The sequence below is a fragment of the Gigantopelta aegis genome, chromosome 7 (genome assembly GCF_016097555.1).
Source record: "Gigantopelta aegis isolate Gae_Host chromosome 7, Gae_host_genome, whole genome shotgun sequence".
Taxonomy (NCBI): Eukaryota; Metazoa; Mollusca; class Gastropoda; order Neomphalida; family Peltospiridae; genus Gigantopelta; species Gigantopelta aegis.
Window position 1 is genome coordinate 19,539,719 of NC_054705.1, and position 25,287 is coordinate 19,565,005.

At 39.1% G+C, this 25,287-nt stretch overlaps 1 protein-coding gene across 1 annotated transcript in view; it reads right to left on the bottom strand.

Moving 5' to 3' along the window:
• LOC121377952 (E3 ubiquitin-protein ligase UBR5-like) overlaps nt 1–25,287 on the bottom strand; it is a 102,428-nt gene that overhangs the window by 32,382 nt on the left and 44,759 nt on the right. Inside the window, 14 exon segments of the mRNA XM_041506045.1 lie at nt 550–663; nt 4,659–4,784; nt 7,008–7,157; nt 9,589–9,723; nt 11,798–11,918; nt 13,301–13,646; nt 14,394–14,560; nt 16,736–16,841; nt 17,591–17,717; nt 18,792–18,870; nt 19,976–20,170; nt 22,223–22,385; nt 23,223–23,314; nt 25,007–25,247. Coding sequence (XP_041361979.1) covers nt 550–663; nt 4,659–4,784; nt 7,008–7,157; nt 9,589–9,723; nt 11,798–11,918; nt 13,301–13,646; nt 14,394–14,560; nt 16,736–16,841; nt 17,591–17,717; nt 18,792–18,870; nt 19,976–20,170; nt 22,223–22,385; nt 23,223–23,314; nt 25,007–25,247 — 2,162 coding nt within the window.

The following is a 25,287-nucleotide window of genomic DNA, read 5'->3' on the forward strand; positions in this document are numbered from 1 at the left end:
TTGTGAGGTTTCATTCTAGCTACGGTTTCAATGTAAAATGTTTAACATTGGTTGTGAGGTTTCGTTCTAGCTACGGTTTCAATGTAAAATATTTACCATTGGGTGTGAGGTTTCGTTCTAGCTACGGTTTCAATGTAAAATAGTTAACATTGGTTGTGAGGTTTCGTTCTAGCTACAGTTTCAATGTAAAATATTTACCATTGGGTGTGAGGTTTCGTTCTAGCTACAGTTTCAATGTAAAATATTTACCATTGCAGGGTTTCTGCCAGAGGGTAAAATGGGTATGGCGCCATACCCAGATTTTTGTGCAGATTTTTTGTGTTAAGTTAACCTTTTGACAAAATTAATTACTCTTATCATTAATGTATTATTTTCTTAACACTAACCCTAAACTTAACCCATTTTCTTTCTGGGGGAGGCCCTGCATACCCCGTTGACTGTGGTTGCATTCACTTCCATAGCGCCATACCCAAAAATTTCTTTCTGCCAGAAACACTGCATTGGTTGTGAGGTTTCGTTCTAGCTACGGTTTCAATGTAAAATATTTACCATTGGTTGTGTCGACAATGCGTGCTCCCACTCGTCTGGGATTGCGGGTGGTGGCCGGTGGGATTGAGTTCTGAGCCATGGATAAACTGAAACGCTGTATCCGACGCTCGCCTTCTAAACAAAGAGGAAACCAACATGATTGCACATTGTACATCAGTGCGACACATACACAGTAAATATAAGCAACAAACAGCAACCAAGACAAACGGTATTGGACTCTCATCGTGGCCTTTGCAACACTGTACATTGGTCACCATCTGATGACATACATACACAGTAAATATAAGCAACAAACAGCAACCAAGACAAACGGTATTGGACTCTCATCGTGGCCTTTGCAACACTGTACATTGGTCACCATCTGATGACATACATACACAGTAAATATAAGCAACAAACAGCACCCAAGACAAATGGTACTGGACTCTCTCCATGGCCTTTGTGACACTGTACATGTATATATACATAATAACATCATTGCACATTGTACGTCAGTGGGACACATACATAGTAAATATAAGAAACAAACAGCAACCAAGACAAAAGGTATTGGACTCTCATCGTTGCCTCTGCAACACTGTACATTGGTCACCATCTGATGACATACATACACAGTAAATATAAGCAACAAACAGCACCCAAGACAAATGATATTGGACTCTCTCCATGGTCTTTGTGACACTGTATATGTATATATACATAATAACATGATTGCACATTGTACATCAGTGCCACACACACAGTAAATAAAAGAAACAAACAGCACCCAAGACAAATGGTACTGGACTCTCTCCATGGCCTTTGTGACACTGTACATGTATATATACATAATAACATGATTGCACATTGGACTCTCTCCATGGTCTTTGCAACACTGTACGTTGGTCACCATCTGATGACATACACACACAGTAAATATAAGAAACAAATAATACCAGAGACAAACTGTATTGGACTTTCTTCATGGACTTTGCAACACTGTACATGTATATTGGTGCCATACACACATAATAATATATGAGCAACAAACAGCACCCAGGAATAAATGGTATTGGACTCTCTTCATGGGCTTTGTGAGATTGTATATTGGTGCCATACATACACAGTAAATATAAGAAACAAACAGAACCCAAGACAAATGGTATTAAACTCTCTTCGTGGCCTTTGCAACACTACATTGGTCACCATCTGATGCTATACAACGAAACTCGAATCGGACATGTTTATTGAAACAACAAGAACTCCCGACCAAAACAAACCGTATGCAGTGTTCAGAAAAGAAAAAAAATAATAATAATAATAAAAGCAAACACAAAGTTACAGGGTAACAAAAACTTTTGCCTGAGCTTAACAAACAGTGTCTTCAAAGGTGGACTGCAGAATTGAAAACGAGGTTACAGGTAGCTTGTGCAAGGATAGCATTACGCATATCCGGCAAGGGAGAGAATTCTGAAATGTGAAGGTATGACTCAGAAAGGAAACCAGCTGTCGTCACTTCATGGGCTACTCCTTTCGATTAGCAGCAAGGGATCTTTTATATGCACCATCCCACAGACAGGGTAGCACATACCACAGCCTTTGTTACACCAGTTGTGGAGCACTGGCTGGAACGAGAAATAGCCCAAAGGGCCCACCGAAGGAAATCAATCCCACACCGACCGCGCATTAAGCGAGCGCTTTACCACTGGGCTACATCCCGCCACACCCTATTTTTGGGATGGTTATAACAGGAGAATTTTGATTTCACCTGCTTCGTATAAAACAAATGGACTGGTTCTTATAGGCTGTTATTTCGAGCCCTGGTACCCCCCCCCCCCCACCCCCCATAAAAATGGTTTTACTAAAGGGGATATCTTAGCAATAATGTCACACATAACTATAGCTGTCCACTAGCCACCATACATTCAGGTGTTTTTAATAGGACGGAAAAGGAAAATACTGAAGAAACCTCAACTTAAAAATACCACCAAACAATCACAGAAAAAATACCCCATACCCATAGAAATCATAAACTCAGGGCTTCTAGAATTTTTATAAAATCCACTAGCCATGGGATCAGTGATTTAAAAAATTTATTAGCCACAATTAAAAATTCTTTAAACCTACTTTACTAACTAATAGTAATAATCAGATATGTCAACTAAAGATGGAGATAGAGCTTAAAAACACTAACATTGGGGGGATGGGGCTGGGACAGGATATTCATATTTACAAAATAGACTTAACTGCAACATTTGACTTATTTTTTTCACTAGCCGTCTGGCATGGCAATAGTAGTTATTTACTAGCCCAACACTGAATATCACTAGCCAGTGGCGAACCTAAGGTATGGCATGTATGGCATGTATGGCACGTGCCCTGGGTGCCACTTGAAGGGGGGTACCACTGAGCAGTTTCTATTACAGTCAGACGTTATCTAAAAGATGGGTGTCAGATGTTTGGACAGGGGCGCAATTCCAGATACGTAGATATGCCACTGTCACTAGCCATGGGAGTGGGGCTATCTTAATCTAGAAGACCTGATTAAACTTGATGAGGGTGGAATTCAAACTGCTACCTACAAATTCACATGACACTTGGCAGTACACAGTCTTAACCTCCTTAACCTCTCAGTCATAAAAACTGAATGTTCAATTAATCCATAATTGTACTTGATACTCATAAAATGATACAGACTTAAAATATAAAATCATTTACCAGTACACTTATAACACAAATTATACATGTACCTCCTAGAGTCCTAGTGTATATAGTATTAAAATAAACACAATAAATTCTTCAAACATTTGACTGCAACCTATACAATAGTACTACAGGGTTCATAGCCTTAAATACCAAACAAATTCAAAGACTTTCAAAGACTCTGACCTACCATTTTCAAGGACTTTCAAAGACTTTTACAAAGCAGTTAAAGACAATACAATGCAATAAAAATACCAATCAGTTCGTTTACACTGCTGTCCATGGCAAGAATTTTTTTTTCTTTTTTTTTTTACATGCATCATGACAGGTTAAACCTTGTAAATAAAAGTATTGTGTTATGATGTAGCTATGACAGCAGAAGGAAGGTCAGAATATTGATGTTAATTGAAGAAAAATGAACAATAAAATAAAAGCATGAACACAATACAAGAATTTAAAGACTTTTACAGACTTTTATTACAATTCAAAGACTTTCAAAGACTTAAAAATAATGTTTTTTAAATTCAAAGACTTTCAAGGAATTTAAAGACTGCTACAAACCCTGTACTATTGTCTTTTCTAAAATTATTATATTATAATTTTGCATGCGATGTTCATGTACAAAAGTACACATGTACCATGAAATATCGTTTGGAGAACTGCTTTATTTTACAACTTTTATATGGCTAGGCCATTGCTATTGTAAGTACCCTGATCATCAAAGAAAACACTGAAATGTTGTCCCTTTTTACAAAAATACTTCGCCCAAACTCACGGTATAGAATTTGTGTTGGACTGTAGTGAACCTCCAAACAATCAGTATGAAATAGCTAATGCAACAACATCATATTTCATTTCATTATACCTATTTTTATGCTTCTATCCAATTAAGGTGCAAGCACACTGTCCTGGTCACACACCTCAGCTATGTGGGCTGTCTGTCCAGGACAGAGGGTTAGTTGTTAATTGTTATGGGTTAGTGAGAGACACACTTACTCATCGAGTCACTAAATTTGTTATGGGTCGGAACCGGTACCAGGAGGCAATCCCAGTACCTACCAACCTTAAGTCCAATGGCTTAACCACTATATCACCGAGGCCGGCTGGAACAATATTAGATCCCACTGGCTATAGTAGAAGAATTTTAGGCCATCCCATTGGCTACAGTAGAAGAATTTTAGCCCATCCCATTGGCTACAGTTGAAGAATTTTAGGCCATCCCAGACTACTACCCATAGAGGAATATACACTAGTTTTAAAAAGAAAATCTTTAATATCTAATTTTGGTCATTGAAAAAAAATAAAAAAATATGTGATTCATAAAACATATTACAATGGCAGCAAACTCAGGGCAAACCCGTTACTGGTTTAGGAACTGAACACCAAAGTGAAATGAAAAAACAAACAAAAACTAAAAACGTATCTACCTGTGGCGCCGGCTGTTGTTGTGGTAGTTGTTGGTACTCGCGGGATGTTTGCAGCGGGTTCCCTTTGTCGAATTGCCCACTGCATCGTCTGGGGTGGCTGCAGCGTTCTTTGTCCCTGGCTTCCTGCTAAATCAAGGGGAGGTTTTTTTTAATATATATATATATATATATATATATATTGGGTATTACACCAGTGTCAGTCGTGTATGCAAATTATTAAGGAAGGAAATGGTTTATTTAACGATGCACTCAACACATTTTATTTATGGTTATATGGCGTCGGACATATGGGTAAGGACCACACAGATATTGAGAGAAGGACACTAATGTTTTATTTAACGACACACTCAACACATTTTATTTACGGTTATATGGAAATGGTGTATTTAACGATGAACTCAATACATTTTATTTACGGTGATATGACGTCGGACATATTGTTAAGGACCACACAGATATTGGAGGGATGAAACCCGCTATCGCCACTTCATGGGCTACTCTTTTTGATTAGCAGCAATGGATCTTTTATATGCACCATCCCACAGACAGGGTAGTACATACCACAGCTTTTGATATGCTAGTCGTGGTGCACTGGCTGGAATGTGAAATAGCCCAATGGGTTCATTGACGGGCAAATTATTAAGCCCTCTCAGTAAATTGGAATTCCTTCAAAACCAGGGTTTTCATGGTCTCTCATTAAACATCAGTACAGAACAGAATCTCTCTAAACCAGATACCTATTAAAACTGAACTTTTTACTGTATCATATGGGTGTCCGTTTTATGGAGGTTTCACTGTATTTTTAAGTAATAAACATTTTGTAAAGAAAATAGGTGAGTGATTATTTATTATCAAATATGGATGTTCATAAAAACAGAAAACATTGGACCGGTTCTAAATGGCAGCTAAATGTTTTAGATATTTCTTAAAGACCGACGCTGTCAATTTTCGCCACCATATAAAATATTATAATATATGTTTCAAAGGTATATATAGAATTGTTTTATTACATGCAAATTTTAAAACTCATCTTGTTATAGGTCCAAGGATAGTAGTATTGGCCCTAGGATGGCTATTGGTCTGAAGCAAGAGGGCCGATATTAATGTTTCAGAGTGAAGCTGTTATTTCTCATTAACTCATAGCAATATTGTTTTATTACATGCAAATTTTAAAACTCATCTTGTTATAGGTCCAAGGATAGTAGTATCGGCCCAAGGCTGGCTATTGGTCTGAAGCAAGAGGGCCGATATTAATGTTTCAGAGTGAAGCTGTTATTTCTCATTAACTCATAGCAATATTGTTTTATTACATGCAAATTTTAAAACTCATCTTGTTATAGGTCCAAGGATAGTAGTACTGGCCCAAGGCTGGCTATTGGTCTGAAGCAAGAGGGCCGATATTAATGTTTCAGAGTGAAGCTGTTATTTCTCATTAACTCATAGCAATATTATTTTATTACACGCAAATTTTAAAACTCATCTTGTTATAGGTCCAAGGATAGTAGTACTGGCCCAAGGCTGGCTATTGGTCTGAAGCAAGAGGGCCGATATTAATGTTTCAGAGTGAAGCTGTTATTTCTCATTAACTCATAGCAATATTATTTTATTACATGCAAATTTTAAAACTCATCTTGTTATAGGTCCAAGGATAGTAGTACTGGCCCAAGGCTGGCTATTGGTCTGAAGCAAGAGGGCCGATATTAATGTTTCAGAGTGAAGCTGTTATTTCTCATTAACTCATAGCAATATTATTTTATTACATGCAAATTTTAAAACTCATCTTGTTATAGGTCCAAGGATAGTAGTATTGGCCCAAGGCTGGCTATTGGTCTGAAGCAAGAGGGCCGATATTAATGTTTCAGAGTGAAACCGTTATTTCTCATTAACTCATAGCAATATTGTTTTATTACATGCAAATTTTAAAACTCATCTTGTTATAGGTCCAAGGATAGTAGTATCGGCCCAAGGCTGGCTATTGGTCTGAAGCAAGAGGGCCGATATTAATGTTTCAGAGTGAAGCTGTTATTTCTCATTAACTCATAGCAATATTGTTTTATTACATGCAAATTTTAAAACTCATCTTGTTGTAGGTCCAAGGATAGTAGTATCGGCCCAAGGCTGGCTATTGGTCTGAAGCAAGAGGGCCGATATTAATGTTTCAGAGTGAAACCGTTATTTCTCATTAACTCATAGCAATATTGTTTCACTAAAAGTTATAAATTAATTTATGATTGCTAACTATCGCTGCTTTATTACAAACATCAAATGAACTGTGATAAATGCAAATATACAGCTATGTTTTTTTACAAGTTATCTAGACATAAATCTTTTGGCATTAAGCATACACACCTGCATTGGCCCGTCTTTCCAACTGTTCCTCTAGATATGCAAATTCATCGGTGTCGTGACCTTCACTCTCACCAGCCTCACTTTCGTAATCATCTTCCTGATTGGATGATTCGCCAGAATCTTCAGAAAAGTGAGCCAAACTTCCCAGACCTGAATATGGAGCAAGCATGTTTAGGGTTTTTTCTTTCTCTAAGCACATTGTTATAGGAACAATACACAAAAGCAACAATAAAGTCAACTTCATATAGGTGACCAGCTAAAGCGTACCGCACACAAAAGCCAGCAGCTGAGCAAAACATGACTTGAGAATGTCTTTTCAGCTAAAATGTCTCGAGTGCTGGTAATTTTGATGAGATATTACCTGCATCTGACCCTGCAATTTACAGAGATCATGTAAAAGTTTGATCAGTTTCTTGTTTAGAATACTAGTGTCTACATATCAAATGTATTTGCAGTCATGTGTGAATATCAGTAGCAGTTATTTTTCATTATGCTTCGTAAGTATGAACTTATTGACAGGTAACAGCCAGCTTGGCCTGCTAAAAACATTAGGACGACAACAGACACCTTGTTTATACAGATACTGACATACTGAAGAAAATATCTTAAATATGTAATTTTAGTCATCAGAAAGGATCTAGGCCCAATTTCACTAAACATTGTACGCAAACGTAAATCTATGACTAAACCACAATTCTTATTACTGTTATAGTACAACAAATATAGTTAGAAGTACACATGTTTAATTTCCCTTCGTCCTTAAAATGCTCCATTTTCCGTAATGATGAAGCCTACTTTTCTTCATGAAATAGATGCCAAACATGTGTAAATGTATGCCCAGCATAACTGCTAGTCGCAGACATAAACTTACGATGTTTTGTGAAATTGGCTCCTCTTGAATGAATGAATAAATGTTTTACGACACCCCAGCATGAAAAATAATTCTCCAAGCACATTGTTTTAGGAAGAAAAAAAAAACTCCGACCAATACACAAACTAACAATAAAGTTAACTTCACGTAAGTAGTCAGTTAAAGCCTACTACACACAATCGGTAACAGCTGAGTAAAACGATACTTGTGACTTTTTGCTCCGCTAATGGCTCTCATGTGCAGGCAATTTAAAATGAGGACATTTTTCTTATCACGAGATTGTGAGGAAAATATGTAAATTGTATTTGATATTTTTAGCCTTGCAGGGAAAAAATCTCAAAAAGTGCAATTGAGATGAGCCATCATCTGAACTGAATTTACAAAATGACCTATGGAAACACAAATTAATTTTCTGACTACTGCAGGTGAGATATCTCACCCGACGTCACGCCAGTCGACATACTGTACACTGCAGTGCATTCCCAAGTTCCTATTTCCTGCCGTTTTGCACATAACACTCATCGGAAAGACTTGTATAACAGGAAACAGAAGACAACTCAGCTTCCTGTATCTTTAGATTTTTGTTCTTGTTTTGAAAATAGATTATAATTTTGGTTTTCGGCAAGTATTTTCGCTTAACAACAATGGCAGCACGTCGCGGTCATTTTCAGGAATCGATAGCTGATTGTGACAGCTAATTTAATAATAAATTTTATTGGTTTATCAACAACAAAAATCACGAAATATTGGGATATGAATTGTAGTTCGTTTTTTTTATTCTGGTCAGAAAATCACTGTTATCGGGAATAATAGACATAAATACTGGACAGCTGGCCACAAATGTCGGTATGTAATGCGACTTTTTCGATTTTTTGCCTAATTTTAGTCAACATTAACTGATCTAAAATATCATAAAAATTATAAAATCCCACAAAAAGAATACTTACCAATTCAAATATGAACTTTATTTTATGTATTTATAAATTATTTAAGTGAATATATGTGAGTAAAATTTATAAACTTGTACCCACTCAATATGTTTTTTGTCAAAAATTAATCCAGTAGTCTAAAGGTTAAGTAAATACATGTGAGTAAAAATTATAAACTTTTACCCACTCAATGTGTTTTTTGTCACAAATTAATCCAGTAGTCTAAACGTTAAAAACACATCGTCAAAAAAGTGATATTACCGTGTGTGTCATTCATAAGCAAACTATGCCCGTTCAAACACTATGGCACCATCAATCAGCTGATCCGAGGTCACGACCTCTCAAAATGCATATCACACTATGTGGGAGACAGAAAATATTCCATGGGTATATCCGTCACCACAGTATAATGAATTTGAATATTATCCATATGGTTCAACATAACCGAGTTAATAATAATCATACGAAGCACAAGTGTAATAACAAGTGTAATGATGTAATTTTGGGAAGCGACGTCATAACATGACGTTGCTTCTCCAGTCCTAGCTCAGACTGCGTTTAAAATATGACGTCATTTTGTCGTCTCCTCCTAGTTGTGGTTGAAACATGAGTTGGGTCTTGTTTTTCATAAAGAAAACAGCAATAATAATATGGATAATAAAGAAATTATTACGCTCACATGTGAGTCGTACTGATTTTACGAAACTCTCGGGCAATACAGAAATTCGTTTCGTAAAATCAGTATGACACACAGGCTTGTGTAATAATCTCTATATATTACCTGCATCTGACCCGGCTGTGGCCGCTGTTACAGCACTTCTCTGTACGCTGACGTTATCTTGATTGCTATGGCTACTCTCACTGTCACTTTCAGATTCGGCCAACAGGTCAAGGTCCATGTCACTCTCGGCTTGAACTACAAGAGTAAACCCTGACAGAATAAGTCAACTGAACAAGCCGTCATTTTCTAATACTTTTTGTCATGAATTCATGAAATCCAACATTTCGCAATGGACAGAATCGTGAAAGATGAAAATGACCTGAGACAAGACATCCTTCATAGTAGAAAGTAAGTCAATAAAAGAATTTGCAAGGCCTTTTTAACAGTTTGCGATCGTTCTGACCAAGTTAAGTTTGTTAAGTTTGTTTTATTTAACGACGCCACTAGAGCACATTGATTTTTAATCTTATCATCGGCTATTGGACGTCAAACATATGGTCATTCTGACACTGTTTTTAGAGGAAACCCGCTGTCGCCACATAGGCTACTCTTTTTTATGACAGGCAGCAAGGGATCTTTTATTTGCGCTTCCCACAGGCAGGATAGCACAAACCATGGCCTTTGTTGAACCAGTTATGGATCACTGGTCGGTGCAAGTGGTTTACACCTACCCATTGAGCCTTGCGGAGCACACACTCAGGGTTTGGAGTCGGTATCTGGATTAAAAATCCCATGCCTCGACTGGGATCCGAACCCAGTACCTACCAGCCTGTAGACCGATGGCCTGCCACGACGCCACCGAGGCCGGTCGTTCTGACCACTTCTCTTTTGATATGTACTGTCGACAGCTGTCTTTGCACTTACTCGATGCCACGGGGTGGGATGTAACCCAGTGGTAAAGCGGTCGCTTGATGCGCAGTTAGTTTGGGATCGATCCCTGTCGGCGGGCCCATTGGGCTGTTTCTCGTTCCAGCCAGTGCACCACAACTGGTATATCAAAGGCCGTGGTATGTGCTATCCTGTCTGTGGGATGGTGCATATAAAAGATCCTTCGCTGCATTAGGAAAAATGGAGCGGGTTTCCTCTGATGACTACTTGTCAGAAATACCAAATGTTTGACATCCAATAGACGATGATTAATTAATCAATGTGCTCCAGTGGTGTCGTTAAACAAAACAAACTTCTTACCCGATGCCACATTTTGCTAGAATCTTTGGTGTTCCAATGAATGAATGAATGAATGAATGTTTAACAACACCCCAGCACAAAAATACACATCGGCTATTGGGTGTCACAAAAGGTAAGTACATATGGAAATATTATTTACACAATAATGTAAAAACAGTGTAAAGAACTGTGCAGAAAATATCAAGGTAAATATATTTTTAAAAATTCTGTATAGAAATCAGTGTTTTAAAAACTTCAAAATTAATTCTGGGTGGAATTTAAGAGGTCCAGTTGTCTACTGTACAAACTTCATGCTAAATATTGCATACAAAGAATAATTCCATAAATACAACAATAATGGAGATTGCCACCTTTGTTACTTAACACGGAAGTGGCTATATACACGGCCTTGGCTAATGAGGGCTGGCTATCTACATATATCTTCTTTTTTATCTTGTTTTTTATTAAAGCGCAGTGTAAGGCTTCCAAACCCCTTACCTATGCTTAGCACAGATTTAATAAAATAAAGTGAATGTTTTGCAGGTTTATTTAGAGGTTAGTGTGTTGTACATGTATTTACCTTCTAATGCCCAGTTTGACACACGTGTGTCATAATTATTTCACGTGCACAACGAATGGCGTAATTTTGGGAGGCACATCATAACACAATGCAGCTTCCCCAGTCTTACCTTTGTGTAATTGCTTACTGCAATGACGTTTTTTTCTGAAAATTATGTCATTTCGTTGTCTCCTCGTAGTTAGGTTTGAAATGTTTTCACATGGTCTTAGCTTGTTAGTCATAAAAATAATAGTATGGATAATATGGATATTATTATATCAAATTATTACACTTGTGTGTGAATTGTACTGATTTTACGAAACTCATGTCAGGAACTCACGTATTACCTTCACTCTATCTCAGGCAATACAAAAATCCTGACACAACCCCAGCAATTGCCCACGGCAATCGGCAATGCCATGGAGTTTTTTTCAAGGCACGTTTTTTTGCCTTGGACATTTTGTTAATTACAGGGGTTGCTGACACAAGTTTCGTAAAATCAGTACGACACACAAACTTGTGTAATAATCTCTATGTATTTACCTTCCTCCTGATCAACGGGTGCTGGGTCCACGCGATCCACCGCATCATGGTCTGAGTGTTCTGACTGTCTGTCCTCGTGGTCCGATTGGTCATCATCAGCAGCCATGTCGACTATCTCCACCTGAACACAAAATTACACAGATCAATGACATGTATTCAGGTTACATGTAAAACCTTGATCAAAACACTGAACACCCTCTCACTATGGGAACAATCCCTGATCTTAATCAGAGTCTGTGCCCACAGTAAGTGTGTTTGAACTCTCGGGATATAAGCACGTTAATACCTATCAAACAAACATTGAAACAAGCTAAAACTAACAGAAGCAGATGTGTGGCACGGATAGCCACAGGAGACAAGCACCTGTTATGATTGGAGAGACAAGGAGTGGGATGTAGAAGTGGACAGTAAAAGAAGTTGACAGGGGTAGGAATTGGTGAAATGTAAAAAAAAAGAAGAGGAAATCTAAAGGGGTCCCGGAAATTCTTAAAATCCTAGGTTAAAATCTGTGCCGTCTGACACATTTTGGAGGAAAGGATGATTAAAATGCGATGAAACACAATGTTCCACGAGAGGAAAACAGCTGATCCGAGGAGAATTCCCACCCCTGAAGCACGTTAATACCTACCAAACAAACAAACAAGGTAAGACTAACAGAAGCAGGTGAGTGGCATGGACAGCCACAGGAGTAAAAACCTGTCACAATTGGAGAGACAAGGAGTGGGGTGTTGAGGTGGACAGCAAAAGGAAGTTGAAAGATGGGAGCTATTGCCAGATTGGGAAGAAATGAGATGGAATTCAAGGAAGAAAAATGAAAGGAGACAATGGGATGAAAATGTTTGTAAAAAGACGGACAGACTCACAAAGGGTCCACGGGAATAACCTATGACTGTCCAAATCGTCCAAATGGCTGTGTATGTCAAGGTCAGTCCATCTCACTCGGTTGCTCACAAACTTTATACAGTAGGAAGGAAGGAAATGTTTTATTTAACGACGCACTTAACACATTTTATTTACGGTTATATGGCGTCAGACATATGGTTAAGGATCACATACTGAGAGAGGAAACCCGCTGTCGTCACTTCATGGGCTACTCTATTCGATTAGCAGCAAGGGATCTTTTATATACGCCATCCCACAGACAGGATAACACATACCACGGCCTTTGATATACCAGTCGTTCCAGCCAGTGCACCACGACTGGTATATCAAAGGCTGTGGTATGTACTATCTTGCCAGTGGGATGATGCATACAAAAGATCCCTTGCTGCTAATCGAAAAGAGTAGCCCATGAAGTTGCGACAGCGGGTTTTCTCTCTCAGTATCTGTGTGGTCCTTAACCATATGTCTTATGCCGTATAACTGTAAATAAAATGTGTTAAGTGTCTCGTTAAATAAAACATTTCTTTCTTTTTATTGCTTTCCTTAGCGAAAAAGCTGAGCAATATATCAAGAAGAACTGGGAATCATAATATAAAATAATAGAAAAAGAAAAAGCCCCACCTCTCCCATGGTAATATCATCTTCCTCCCGGTCTCTCACAGGATCCGACTGACTGGGCAGGAGTCTCGACTGCACGACGGGTATGTAGGACATGGGCTGCGTGGCGCTGCTAGCGGAGGACGGCCGCGGGGGCATGGGGTCCACGTTGAACAGCTCCTCACTTCCCTCCACTGCCTCCAGGCTGGCGCTCACCAACAGGAATGGGGCCGTGGGGCGGGCCACGCCCATACGGACCGGGGTGATCAGAGAGTTGGCAATCTCACAGAGTTCCTCGATGGCGAACGTAGCAAGAGCTTGGAACGCTCGTTTGCAGCGCTGCACCGGCTGGCAGGAAATCAGACTAGGGCTAAAATGTAAGAAAAGGAAAAATGGATTTAAATTCAGAACTTTTATATATGAACTCAAAACATACCTGTAGGCAAGTGGTCACATTCCCTTGGACGACTCCTTGTGAGGGGATACTAAATAAATAAATATTTAAAAAATTAAAATTAAACAAACTATTTTTTTAAACATGTCTGAAGATGAACATTCATCAGGGGTGGGAATTGGTAAACTGTAAAAAAAAAAAAAAAAGAGGAAATCTAGAGGGGTCCTGAAAATTCTTGAAATCCTAGGTTAAAATCTGTGCCATCTGACACATTTTGGAGAAAAGGACAATTAAAATGCGAGGAAAGCCAATGTTCCATGAGAGGAAAACAGCTGATCCGAGGAGAATTCCCACCCCTGATTCATAGATGATACTATAAACCAAGTTTGATTAATCTCGGATTTAGTTTGTGAAAACTCAAAGGGACTCTCTGGACTTTGTAGCCATTTTAAAAGGGTTTCAGCAAAATACAATATTTTTACATTATTATTAAACTTACATTTTCTTGCCCTATGCAATCTCAGCGAAGTCGATATCGATGATATCGTTACAGTCTCGTATGTGGAATCTGTGTCACTGTAATGTTTTTTTCACGATCTGTCTTTGAACACAAAGTGTGGGGGAAATCTAACGGCAATTAAAGGTAGGAGTGTAATTTATCGTAGCTGTTAACAATTTGGTTCGAACTTTAGGCAAAACAACAAGAGATTTCATGGCAACTACCTTCGCTTCTTGCTGGCACTGGGCGTCATCTCGATGTTGAAGACGACAAACACGCGGGCTACTGATCGGATGAATCGCCGGGTCACCATCTTCGCCTCGTCTTTACGGTTAGGAATGTGGTCGTTCTGAATCTCTCGGATCAGAGTCGTTAGCAGGGTGTCTAGCATCTATGACAAGAAACAAAATGTCAGACACAATAAACATCTTAATTAACTTCGCCTCGTCTTTATGATCGGTTGTTTTGAATATCTCGGATCAGAGTAGTTAGCAGTTTGTCTAGCATCTATGCCAAGAAACAAAAGACATCTTAATTAACTTTGCCTCATCTTTACGACTGGTTGTTTTCAATCTCTCGGATCAGAGTCGTTAGCAGTGTGTCTAGCATTTACAAGAAAAAACAAAATGTCAGACACATGAAACATCTTAACACTTTTGTATCGTCAATTTTAATTATGCTGCGGACGTAACAGCACACTGCATGCAGCTATTCCTTTAACTACACTAAAACGCTCAGTCAATGACGTCATTAATGCACAGACCCAAAAAGGTTAATTCGCTTGAGAAATTATGCTTATTTTTTTTTAGTAACTTATGTTCCAAGAAGATATATATATATATATATACTGAACAAAAAAAGAAACTTCCGATTTGTACATATAGTATTTGTTGTGTTAAAGAATTCATTGTGTAATGAAATTATATAGGTAGTATTAGCCTTGAGCTGTATTATCAGGATTCTTGAATTTTATCGATTATTTTTGCACTGTTAATCGTCGACAACGTGAAATTCAATTTGCATGTGCATACATGGTTCGACATGTCCCGTGTAGTATTCGGTCAATCTGTTTTACTTGTCTTACTGACATTGTTGTCAAGTGAACGAAAACGCTTCAAAATTTGTAAAAAAAAATTATTTTTTTTACATTGTAGCATTTCTAGTATGCCAAGAATATCCAATAATTTACGCGAACGGGCGATTGGCAAGCTTGATGCTGGCATGTCAACAGAAGACATTGCAAGGCATGTTGGGAGTTCTAGTCGAGTGATACGAAATCTTCACGTAAGATTTCGAACGACAGGAAGCACCAACGACTTGCCACGTCGTGGACGTCTGCGTGTTACAACGCGTGGTCAAGACCGCTATATCATGAACACGCATTTGCGCAATCGATTCCAAACTGCCACTACTACTGCTGCTAACACACCTGGGCTTCATAATAACCGAAGCAGTGGGCAAACTGTTCGTAATCGTCTGCGGGAGAACGGTTTACATGCACAACGTCCTTACGTTGGATGCGTTTTAACGCAACTTCATCGTCTAAATCGTCTTAATTGGGCACGTGTACACACTCATTGGATACGGCGACGTTGCAATACCGTTCTTTTTTTGGATGAATCCAGATGTTCTTTACAACGTGATGATGGTAGGGTGCGCGTCTACCGTAGGAGAAATGAACGCTATGCTGACTGTTGTGTTCTTGAACGAGATCGTTTCGGGGGTGGGGGTTGTGTCATGGTCTGGGCAGCCATTGCCCATGGTTATCGTTTGCCACTAGTCATCATTGATGGCAATTTAAATGCTCAACGTTACCGCGATGACATTCTCGCTCATCACGTCATTCCTGTTCCATAACAACGCCAACATCTCGATTTTTCAACATGATAATGCCACCTCTCATACAGCTAGAGACACTGTAAATTTTCTTAGGACAAATAACATTGATTTCATTGATGACTGGCCCGCTAAAAGTCCTGATCTCAACCCCATCGAGCATGTCTGGGATAGTCTGGACAGACGATTGAGGCATCGTCCCAACCCACCCGCTAACGTCAACGAACTTTGTGAAGTGCTCATTCAGGAATGGAACAATATTCCACAGGCAGAAATCAACACTTTAGTCAATTCTATGCGCCTGCGATGCACTGCAGTGGTCAATTCAAGAGGTGGTCATACCAGTTATTAAGTGGGTGTTTTTATTTTTAACCCATACCACAAAATTTCTCCCAGTTTCTGTTAACCTATGGCCATGATTTGTGCACCAAACGATACATCATGGAACACTCTTTAAACGCATATATAACAATTATTCCCCCGGTTTGTTTTCATCAAGTTATGTTCAAGCAAAGTTAGCGGAAGTTTCTTATTTTGTTCAGTATATATCTGTTCTTGTATACGTAACTTACAAAAGGGGATATGTTTTATATCACTGTATTTTTGTAAAATGCTGGGAAGGACCTTAACATTGACATCAGTCTACTGACAGATTCCAAAACAGGTTTTATGGTAATAAAATAGGTTTAAACCAAATGTTCTGTGTTTTTTCTCTCTCAGTATAGCGTACCTCAACACTGCACTTGACGAGCAGACAGTGAGTGAATTTGTCGAGCCGGGCCGTTCCACTCTGACAGTCCAGGTAGATGTGTTCTTCATACAAAAGCTCAGGGTTACTGTGGACAAAACAAACAACAAGTTAAAACGGCTAGCTCTGAGTCAGTAGAACACTTCGCAAAATTATCGATTAAACTTTAAAAATTACAAGAATCCAGTTATTTTGTAACAAAAAATCAGCAATAGGGGACAACAAAACATCTACAATATGAACTGTCTGACCTCATAAACTAATTTGCATCCATAAATGTTTATATCCAAAAAATATAATAAAAGAATTTTATAAAAGAAATGAAAGAATTTTTTTTAAATCATCCTAAAATGCACAAAGGTATGTACATAAATAAATGCAATTTAGGACTTAAAGAGTGTGGGAAAAATGGAGAAAAAACTTAATGTTGAACTAAACACCAAATGTTATGCTGTCACCATTCATCAAGGAGAAACAACTTGGTGATACTCAGTATTAACAGTTAAAAAGTTTATTTTGTTTAATGACTCCACTAGAGCACATTGATTTATTAATGCTGGGCTACTGGATGCCAAATACTGGTAATTTAATATAGTCTTAGAGAGGAAACCTGCTACATTTTTCCATTAGTAGCAAGGGATCTTTTATATGCATCATCTCATAGACGTAATAGCACATACCACAGACTTTGAGATACCAGTCGTGGTGAACTGGCTGGAATGAGAAATAGCTCAATGGGCCCACCGACGAGGATTGATCCTAGACCGACAGTGCATCAGGTGAGAGTTGACAAGGAAGTTTAATACTATCTAGATTGGCTGGTAAAGTGAACTGTACCTGGCCTGAGTTGACTTAGTTCCACTCAGGATCATGGCCTTGACCGCGCTCCAGTCGTTGAGAATTCTCTCCAGGGCGCGGCGACTGAATCGTGGAGGCTCCAAGTCGTGTTCCGGCATTTCAACGTCTAGAAAAACAACAGATTAATATGTACGTACTTACAAACATATGCAGTGAAACCTCTCAAAACCGGACCCTCTGTAAACCAAAATTATCCCAAAATCGGACATTTTTCAGGGTCCGTTTTTTTTAAAAATCAGTACAGAACTTAACCTCTCTAAACCGGATGCCTCTCTAAACTGGACATTTTACTTTGTTCCGAGGGTGTCCGGTTTAGAGAGGTTTCACTATACATGGGTATTTAGAAATTACATTACCTATGTTTACGTCATATATTTTTAGGCTATATTTTTTTGGGGGGGTGACCATATAGTAGGTTAAATGCTTTAATGTTCAAAGCATGCTTTAATGTGAAAAAAGTATCAAATCTACAAAGGCAAAATATACTATTTTTATATAGCCTGCTGTTAATTTTCTTTTAAATAGCAGGCCAAAAGTAATACATACTGTTAAAAAATAAAAAAAGTCTGCTGGAAATAGGACAACACGAGATGCCAGAAGGGTGTGAGACAGTGTGTGAAGACTAAAGACCTCCAAGAATTTGTCAAATTAAAATATAACAGAACCACAAGTATATGAGATAATAGTACATAGTGTTTGAAATAAGCACTTGTCCAGTTTTCATGACAAGTGAAAATCTGCTTGGACATGCAAAATGTACCTCAATGGTTGTTCAGCAGACAAGTAAACATGTTCAATGCAGTTTAATTTTGAGCAATCAAAAATATGGTCCTTATACTTGAATAGAACAAAATATTTATTTGGACAAATGAAAATATTGATGGACAAGTAGATTTCTCAACATACAGTCACATGTACATTTGTTTCTGAAAAAATTACTACAATTTTTTTAATTTATTATTATTTCTATGTTTGTGTATTAGATGAATTTCTATTTGATCACTAGTCACTCATTCTGTCTAACCTGCCGACAGTGCTGTTTTATGAGTGGTGGTCACTCGACTGTGACCTCTAGGATGACGATACTGTCTTTACTAACCTAAATCTGCCGACAGTGCTGTTTTATGAGTGGTGGTCACTCGACTGTGACTTCTAGAAGGACGATACTGTCTTTACTAACCTAAATCTGCCGACAATGCTGTTTTGCGAGTGGTGGTCACTCGACCTCTAGATGGGCGATACTGTCGCTGCTCAACCAACTAACGTCCTACTGCTGCACAGTGCTGAATATTCTGTAATATTAAACAATGATATTTTTTCGAATCTAGAAGTAAATATGCATTAAGATTTTTAAAAACCTTCATAAAGCTACCAAATTAAAGATTAATTTGATAAAATAATCAAAACCAGACAAAATGTGACTTCTAGTCAAGGAGGATATGATACTGTATTTTTTCATTTCCAATATATGCAATTTCAATTGTACAGAAATTACTGCAAATTCTGCATTAAAGGCATATGGTCACGGATTTAAGGACCGTATTTCTCTAAAAATGGATAATAACTAAAAATTACATTAATTGTTGGAAACCAAATCTAGCTATTGCATCACCTTAACTGAACCATGATGGAGTGAAACCCATGTGAACCCTCTCAGTAATTTTTTGTTTTTTTCTCCAGCTGTCTCTCGATGCGACTAGACATGTCCACGTGCGCTCTCGACTTGCCCCCCCCCCCACCTGGAGGGACTGATAGCCAGCTTTGGCTCTTTGTTGGAGTTTCGGGTCACCTATACCGGGTCACGGGCAACCGTGACTTTGGTATATGGTGACCCGCCTCCTCAGAAGAGGAAAGGAGGGACTGGAAGAGGAAGGAGGAAGAAGAAACCCGTGCTAGGGACGGCCCAGGGGGGGGACAAAGCTGGCGGTTCAACCGCCAGTGGCGGTCCCTTCTGTGTTGCCGTCCCCATCGAGTTCTCCGGAGAGAACGCGAACGCCAACCGCTCCCGCACCCCCGGAACGGCCCTACTCCACTCAGGACATCGAGATGTTCAAACGGACAAGTGTGCCATTACCGACCTCCACCTCCACCCCAAAGACGACGACTCCGGTGCAGCGGTCAACTATACCGACCGCTCCCGTTGAGTCGCCACATGGACTTGTTGTTCCGGCGATGAAAAGGAAGGCGACATCACCGACCACCCAACCAGCCAAGACAAAGCCGCCGCCGGAAGCTGCCCCCCCCCCCCCCGATGACGACGAATGGACCATTTCCATCAGTGGACTTCGTCGTCAACTCCATCAGTATATGCAGGGGGACACGCTTGATCCACACCTACTTCGGGGAGGTTTTCTCAACACCAACTGGAAAACATTGGATGACGGCAGCAGTTATGAGCTCCACTCCAAGATCTTCAGTGGAACTAAGGGAATAGTCGTCACGCACCGAAGGGACCGGACCTACAGGCAGTGCATCCTGTTTTGGAAGCTCGACAACAGATCGATCCACAGGATGCTCAAAGCAGTCTGTGGCCCCGACTATTCCCTGGTAATCAAGAATCTGCGCCAAATCAAGGAACAGCTGCCGTCACTCTGAGACACTCCAGGCTCCCCGAAGTAGACCAACCTTACCTAGGACAGGTATCCTCCTTTTTGGGCTTAGTTGGACTTTAAAAAAATTTCGATCGAGCTTCAAAATTCTTATGTTTATTTTTTTATAAATAGTCCAACGCATTTTACTTTGGCGCCCGTTCAATTGCTCAAATCACCTTAAAACCTTTTCGGCCGAGCAGTCAAACTTATTTTTGGGTTTAAATTCTTAGTCCGGACATGATGTTAGGCGCAGTTATTCTCCGTAGACTTAGGTTTTTCTAGTTAGATCCGAAGGAATCGAAATTCAGCCAATTAGAACACGGCCCATTTTCGGTGTCTACTAGTCGGTCCGCGCAGTCGCTGAACGTTACTAAATACTTATTCCAAATTCCGACCATTTCAAACTCAATCCCCCCCCCCCCCCCCCCCCCTTTGTCCTGGACTTAGTCACTGGCAAAGGCCAGAGATTAAGCCCAGGACAAGCGTGTGTGAAACCTTCGTGGTATATACGCACGTTAAACCTTATACCTGACCTGACCTCAGTAATTTTAGTTTTTGAATTATGGACCATTGCCATAATTCAATTATTTTTACAAAATATCATTAATAAATGGAGTATGGTGGTTATGAAGATGGTTGAATAAAGTACATTTAGGGACAAATCAAATTATTTTTGTTTAGGTAATACTTTGTTAGACCATTAAATAGGTCAGTGGTCTGTGACAATTTGCCTTTAAAATACCTTTTTGGCTAACTCAAGTTAACTCCCTTAAATAGTGAGGTACATGTAATTCATGCAATTCTCCACTTCCGCTGTGCTGTCTGCTATGTAAATTATTTTTTATCTAGAACGACATGACTGATGAATATGTCATCCTTGTTTTCAAATTAAGCTGGGAACATTTAGTGTAGGTTTTTAACAAGACAATTCATAGTGCTTACATGAAAGCAAAAATAAGAATACTTTTTACTTATTATTGGAATGAATGTTTAACAGCACCCCAGCACAAATGTATAAATGGAAGTCATAATTAACATCAATATAAAAATTCAAACAAAATCACTACTGGGAAAACAAAGTATACAGTAAAATAGATCTAGCGCGTACAACCCATAGTTAAAGGTGCAGACCCTAGTTTCAGCCCATTCAAAATGCACACTAAGTTTAGTTAATCTACAAATCTGTAACACATTTGAATAAAGTTACAATTGAGTGAAACATGAGTCTGTGACTTTGAAATGGTGAAATACCCTCTAAAAACAGACTAAAACTCTACACCATAACTGTTACTTCTCAGACACATGTGTTTTTAAAAATACGAAAAATGCATTTTGTGATATGAAAAACACCAAGATGACCAAAAACACTTTGAATGTACGGAAATGGATAATCTAAACAATAAAATCTAACTAAAGTATGATTTTCAGTTATCAAAAACGGCTCTAATAGTCCAAAATATACCGTAGTGTTTAAAAATTAGGGTATGTCCCTTTAACAATTTTCTTACAAAGTTAACATTTAACTAACTAAGCTGACTGACAAAAGCATGTACCTGGTGTTAGTGAGGGTGACGAGATCGGTAAATGTAACAGTGAAAAGTATTCTCGAGAGCCTTTAACTAACCAAACTGACTGACAAAAGCATGTACCTGGTGTTAGTGAGGGTGATGAGATCGGTAAATGTAACAGTGAAAAGTATTCTCAGAGAGCCTTTAACTAATCAAACTGACTGACAAAAGCATGTACCTGGTGTTAGTGAGGGTGACGAGATCGGTAAATGTAACAGTGAAAAGTATTCTCGGAGAGCCTTTAACTAATCAAACTGACTGACAAAAGCATGTACCTGGTGTTAGTGAGGGTGACGAGATCGGTAAATGTAACAGTGAAAAGTATTCTCGAGAGCCTTTAACTAACCAAATTGACTGACAAAAGCATGTACCTGGTGTTAGTGAGGGTGACGAGATCGGTAAATGTAACAGTTAAAAGTATCCTCAGAGAGCCTTTAACTAATCAAATTGACTGACAAAAGCGTGTACCTGGTGTTAGTGAGTGTGACGAGATCGGTCTCAGTGAGGAGTCGATGCAGCAGGGCCAGCCTCGCTCCCTGCTGTCCGGCTATCAGAGCCTTGCACTTACACTTCTCCCAGCAGTCGCAGTACGCAGTCGGCGACGTCCTCTTCAACCTGTAAATACAGACAGCATCAGTAAATGTCTCGCCTACTGTAACAAGTGTTTCTGCCAAAAAGAAATTTTTGGGTATGGCCCTATAAAAATGAAGGAGGAAATGTTTTATTTAACGAAACACTCGACACATTTTATTTACGGTTATATGGCGTCAGCTATAAAAATGAATGCAACCACAGTCAACAGGGGGTATGGAAAATGGATTAAGTTTAGGGTTACGGTTAAGAAAATCATACAGTAATTAAGAGTAATTAATTTTGTGAAAAAGTTAACTTAAAAAAATAAAATCTGCAAACAATTTTAGGTATGGCGCCATATCCGTTTTACCCTCTGGCAGAAACCCTGCAGAAACATTTCTGATGATGAACTGCATGCTGGTATCAGCCAGTGTTCCGACTACTTTTTATTTTAATAAGACTAGCTGGCCCCCAGATAGCACCAGAAAACATGTATTGATTTGGCTGCATATTATACATACTTGGTGGGGGGGGGGGGGGGGACTGCACTTGTTTTGAGGACAAGTAATGTGAAAGAAATTAAGATTAGAAACACATTTTGAATATAGCGTCTTACACACAATGTCATATATCTTGTATGGAAGTTAAAGTTTACTTTGTTTAATGACACCACTAGAGCACATTGATTTATTATTGGATGTCAAACATTTGGTAAATTTTACAAATAGTCTTAGAGAGGAAACCCGCTACACTTTTCCATTAGTAGCAACGGATCTTTTATATGTACCATCCCACAGACAAGATAGCATATACTATGGCCTAGTAGTCAGAAGGTTATGGCAGTAACCAGTCAATGTCTATTTATTTAAAAGCACTCACTTGCAGTCGTGTCCCTTGTGACAGACCCTGGCACACTCCGTACAGCAGCAGAGAGTTCCCGTCAGACCACACGTCCGGCACTCAAAAATGTGCTGCAAACAAAGATCGTAATATAAAATACTCTAATATCCTATCGATGGGTCACTGTAAGGCTGTCCTATTTTCAGAGTATCAACATTGAGAAAACACGCATTAAAGTTAAAACAGTATTCAGAATTTATATTCTGTATATATATGTTATGCCATATTAAGATGAAATGACAGCAGAACATTAAAACATTTTATTGAAAATATTGGCGACTTTTATTGATTATTACTGGGAACATGCTAAACAAAAATTCAAATGCACATGAAAATGCATACAATTTTATATATGATGCACCACTTGTAAGCAAAACCTTACAACTCAGCATAACAAACATATGGTAGTTCTAACATATTAGTCTTAGAGAAGAAACCTGCAACATTTTTCCATTAGTAGCAGGGTACCTTTTACATACACTATCCCACAGACAGGATAGCACATACCTCAGCCTTTGATATACCAGTCATGGTGCACCGGCTGGAACGAGAAAAAGGCCCAATAGACCCACCGACAGGGATCGATCCCAAACTAATCGCACAGGAAGCGAGCACTTTACCACTGAGCTATGTCACGCCCCCTACATTCTACCCAATTCACAATACTATTATACTGAACCATTCACAAGCACCTGCAGGTTTGCGGCAACCTGACAAACATAAGCTGGCAAAAACATCTGGTAAACAAAGCGTCCGCCATTTTAGGAAAATGTCAAGAAGACTAACCAGCACAAGTAACAATTTATAAGTCTGGAAATAACACTTTTAAAAATCATGAATTACACCAAATAAGTCTGTAATAAGCTAGATATAATGTGGAAGAAAGTATTTCACACAAAACGCTCACAACTAAACCAATAGAAAAAACCCGATGGTTTAGATGTGACTGGAGTAAAGAATAAAGTTGTAATAAGCTAGATATAATGTGGAAGAAGGTGTTTCACACAAAACACTCACAACTAAACCAATAGAAAAAACCTGATGGTTTAGATGTGACTGGAGTAAAGAATAAAGCTGTAATAAGCTAGATATAATGTGGAAGAAAGTATTTCACACAAAACACTTTCAATAGAAAAAACCCAATGGTTTAGATATGACTGGAGTAAAGAATAAAGATGTCCGAACCAAACAAGCGAAGGAGAAAGGAGGAAGTGCTGGTCACGTGACCAAACAGGAAAGAAAAAAGGAAGGTAATGTTTTATTTAACGGTGCACTCAACACATTTTATTTACGGTTATATGGTGTCAGACATATGGTTAAGGACCACACAGATACTGAGAGAGAAAACCCGCTGTCCACACTTCATGGGCTACTCTTTCCGATTAGCAGCAAGGGATCTTTTATATGCACCATCCCACAGACAGGGTAGTACATACCACGGCCTTTGATATACCAGTCGTGGTGCACTGGCTGGAACGAGAAATAACCCAATGGGCCCACCGAATGGGATCGATCCCAAACTAATCGCACAGGAAGCAAGCACTTTACCACTGAGCTATGTCACGCCCCCTACATTCGACCGACCGCGCATTGAGCGAGCATTTTACCACAGGGCTATGTCCCGCTCCCCGACCAAACAGGAAGTGATAGACTCATTGGAAGATTTTCGTCATCCCATTTGCTGTTGGGATGTTCGGACCAGACTAATATCCCTAGAAGAATATGTCATTGTTTGACGTCAAGTTAAGTAGAAAAGAAAATACCTGATTGATGTGTTCCGCCCCGGTCCAGGTGAAGCTACAGGTGTCGTTACAGCACACCATGTGGAGGGGGGAGTTGTCCAGACTCGAGCCTGAGGGGTACAGCATGCTCATGAGGAGGGCTCGATCCGGCTCGTTTCCCGATCCGCACGATTTCTTCTTGGCGATGTCGAGAAGAACGACTGCCGCGGAGTAGGCGCGTCCACAAACTGCCTGCATGAACGGTGTGCAACCCTCGGCATTTCTGAAACAGTGAACAAGCATTGTAAGAGTACGGCTAAACC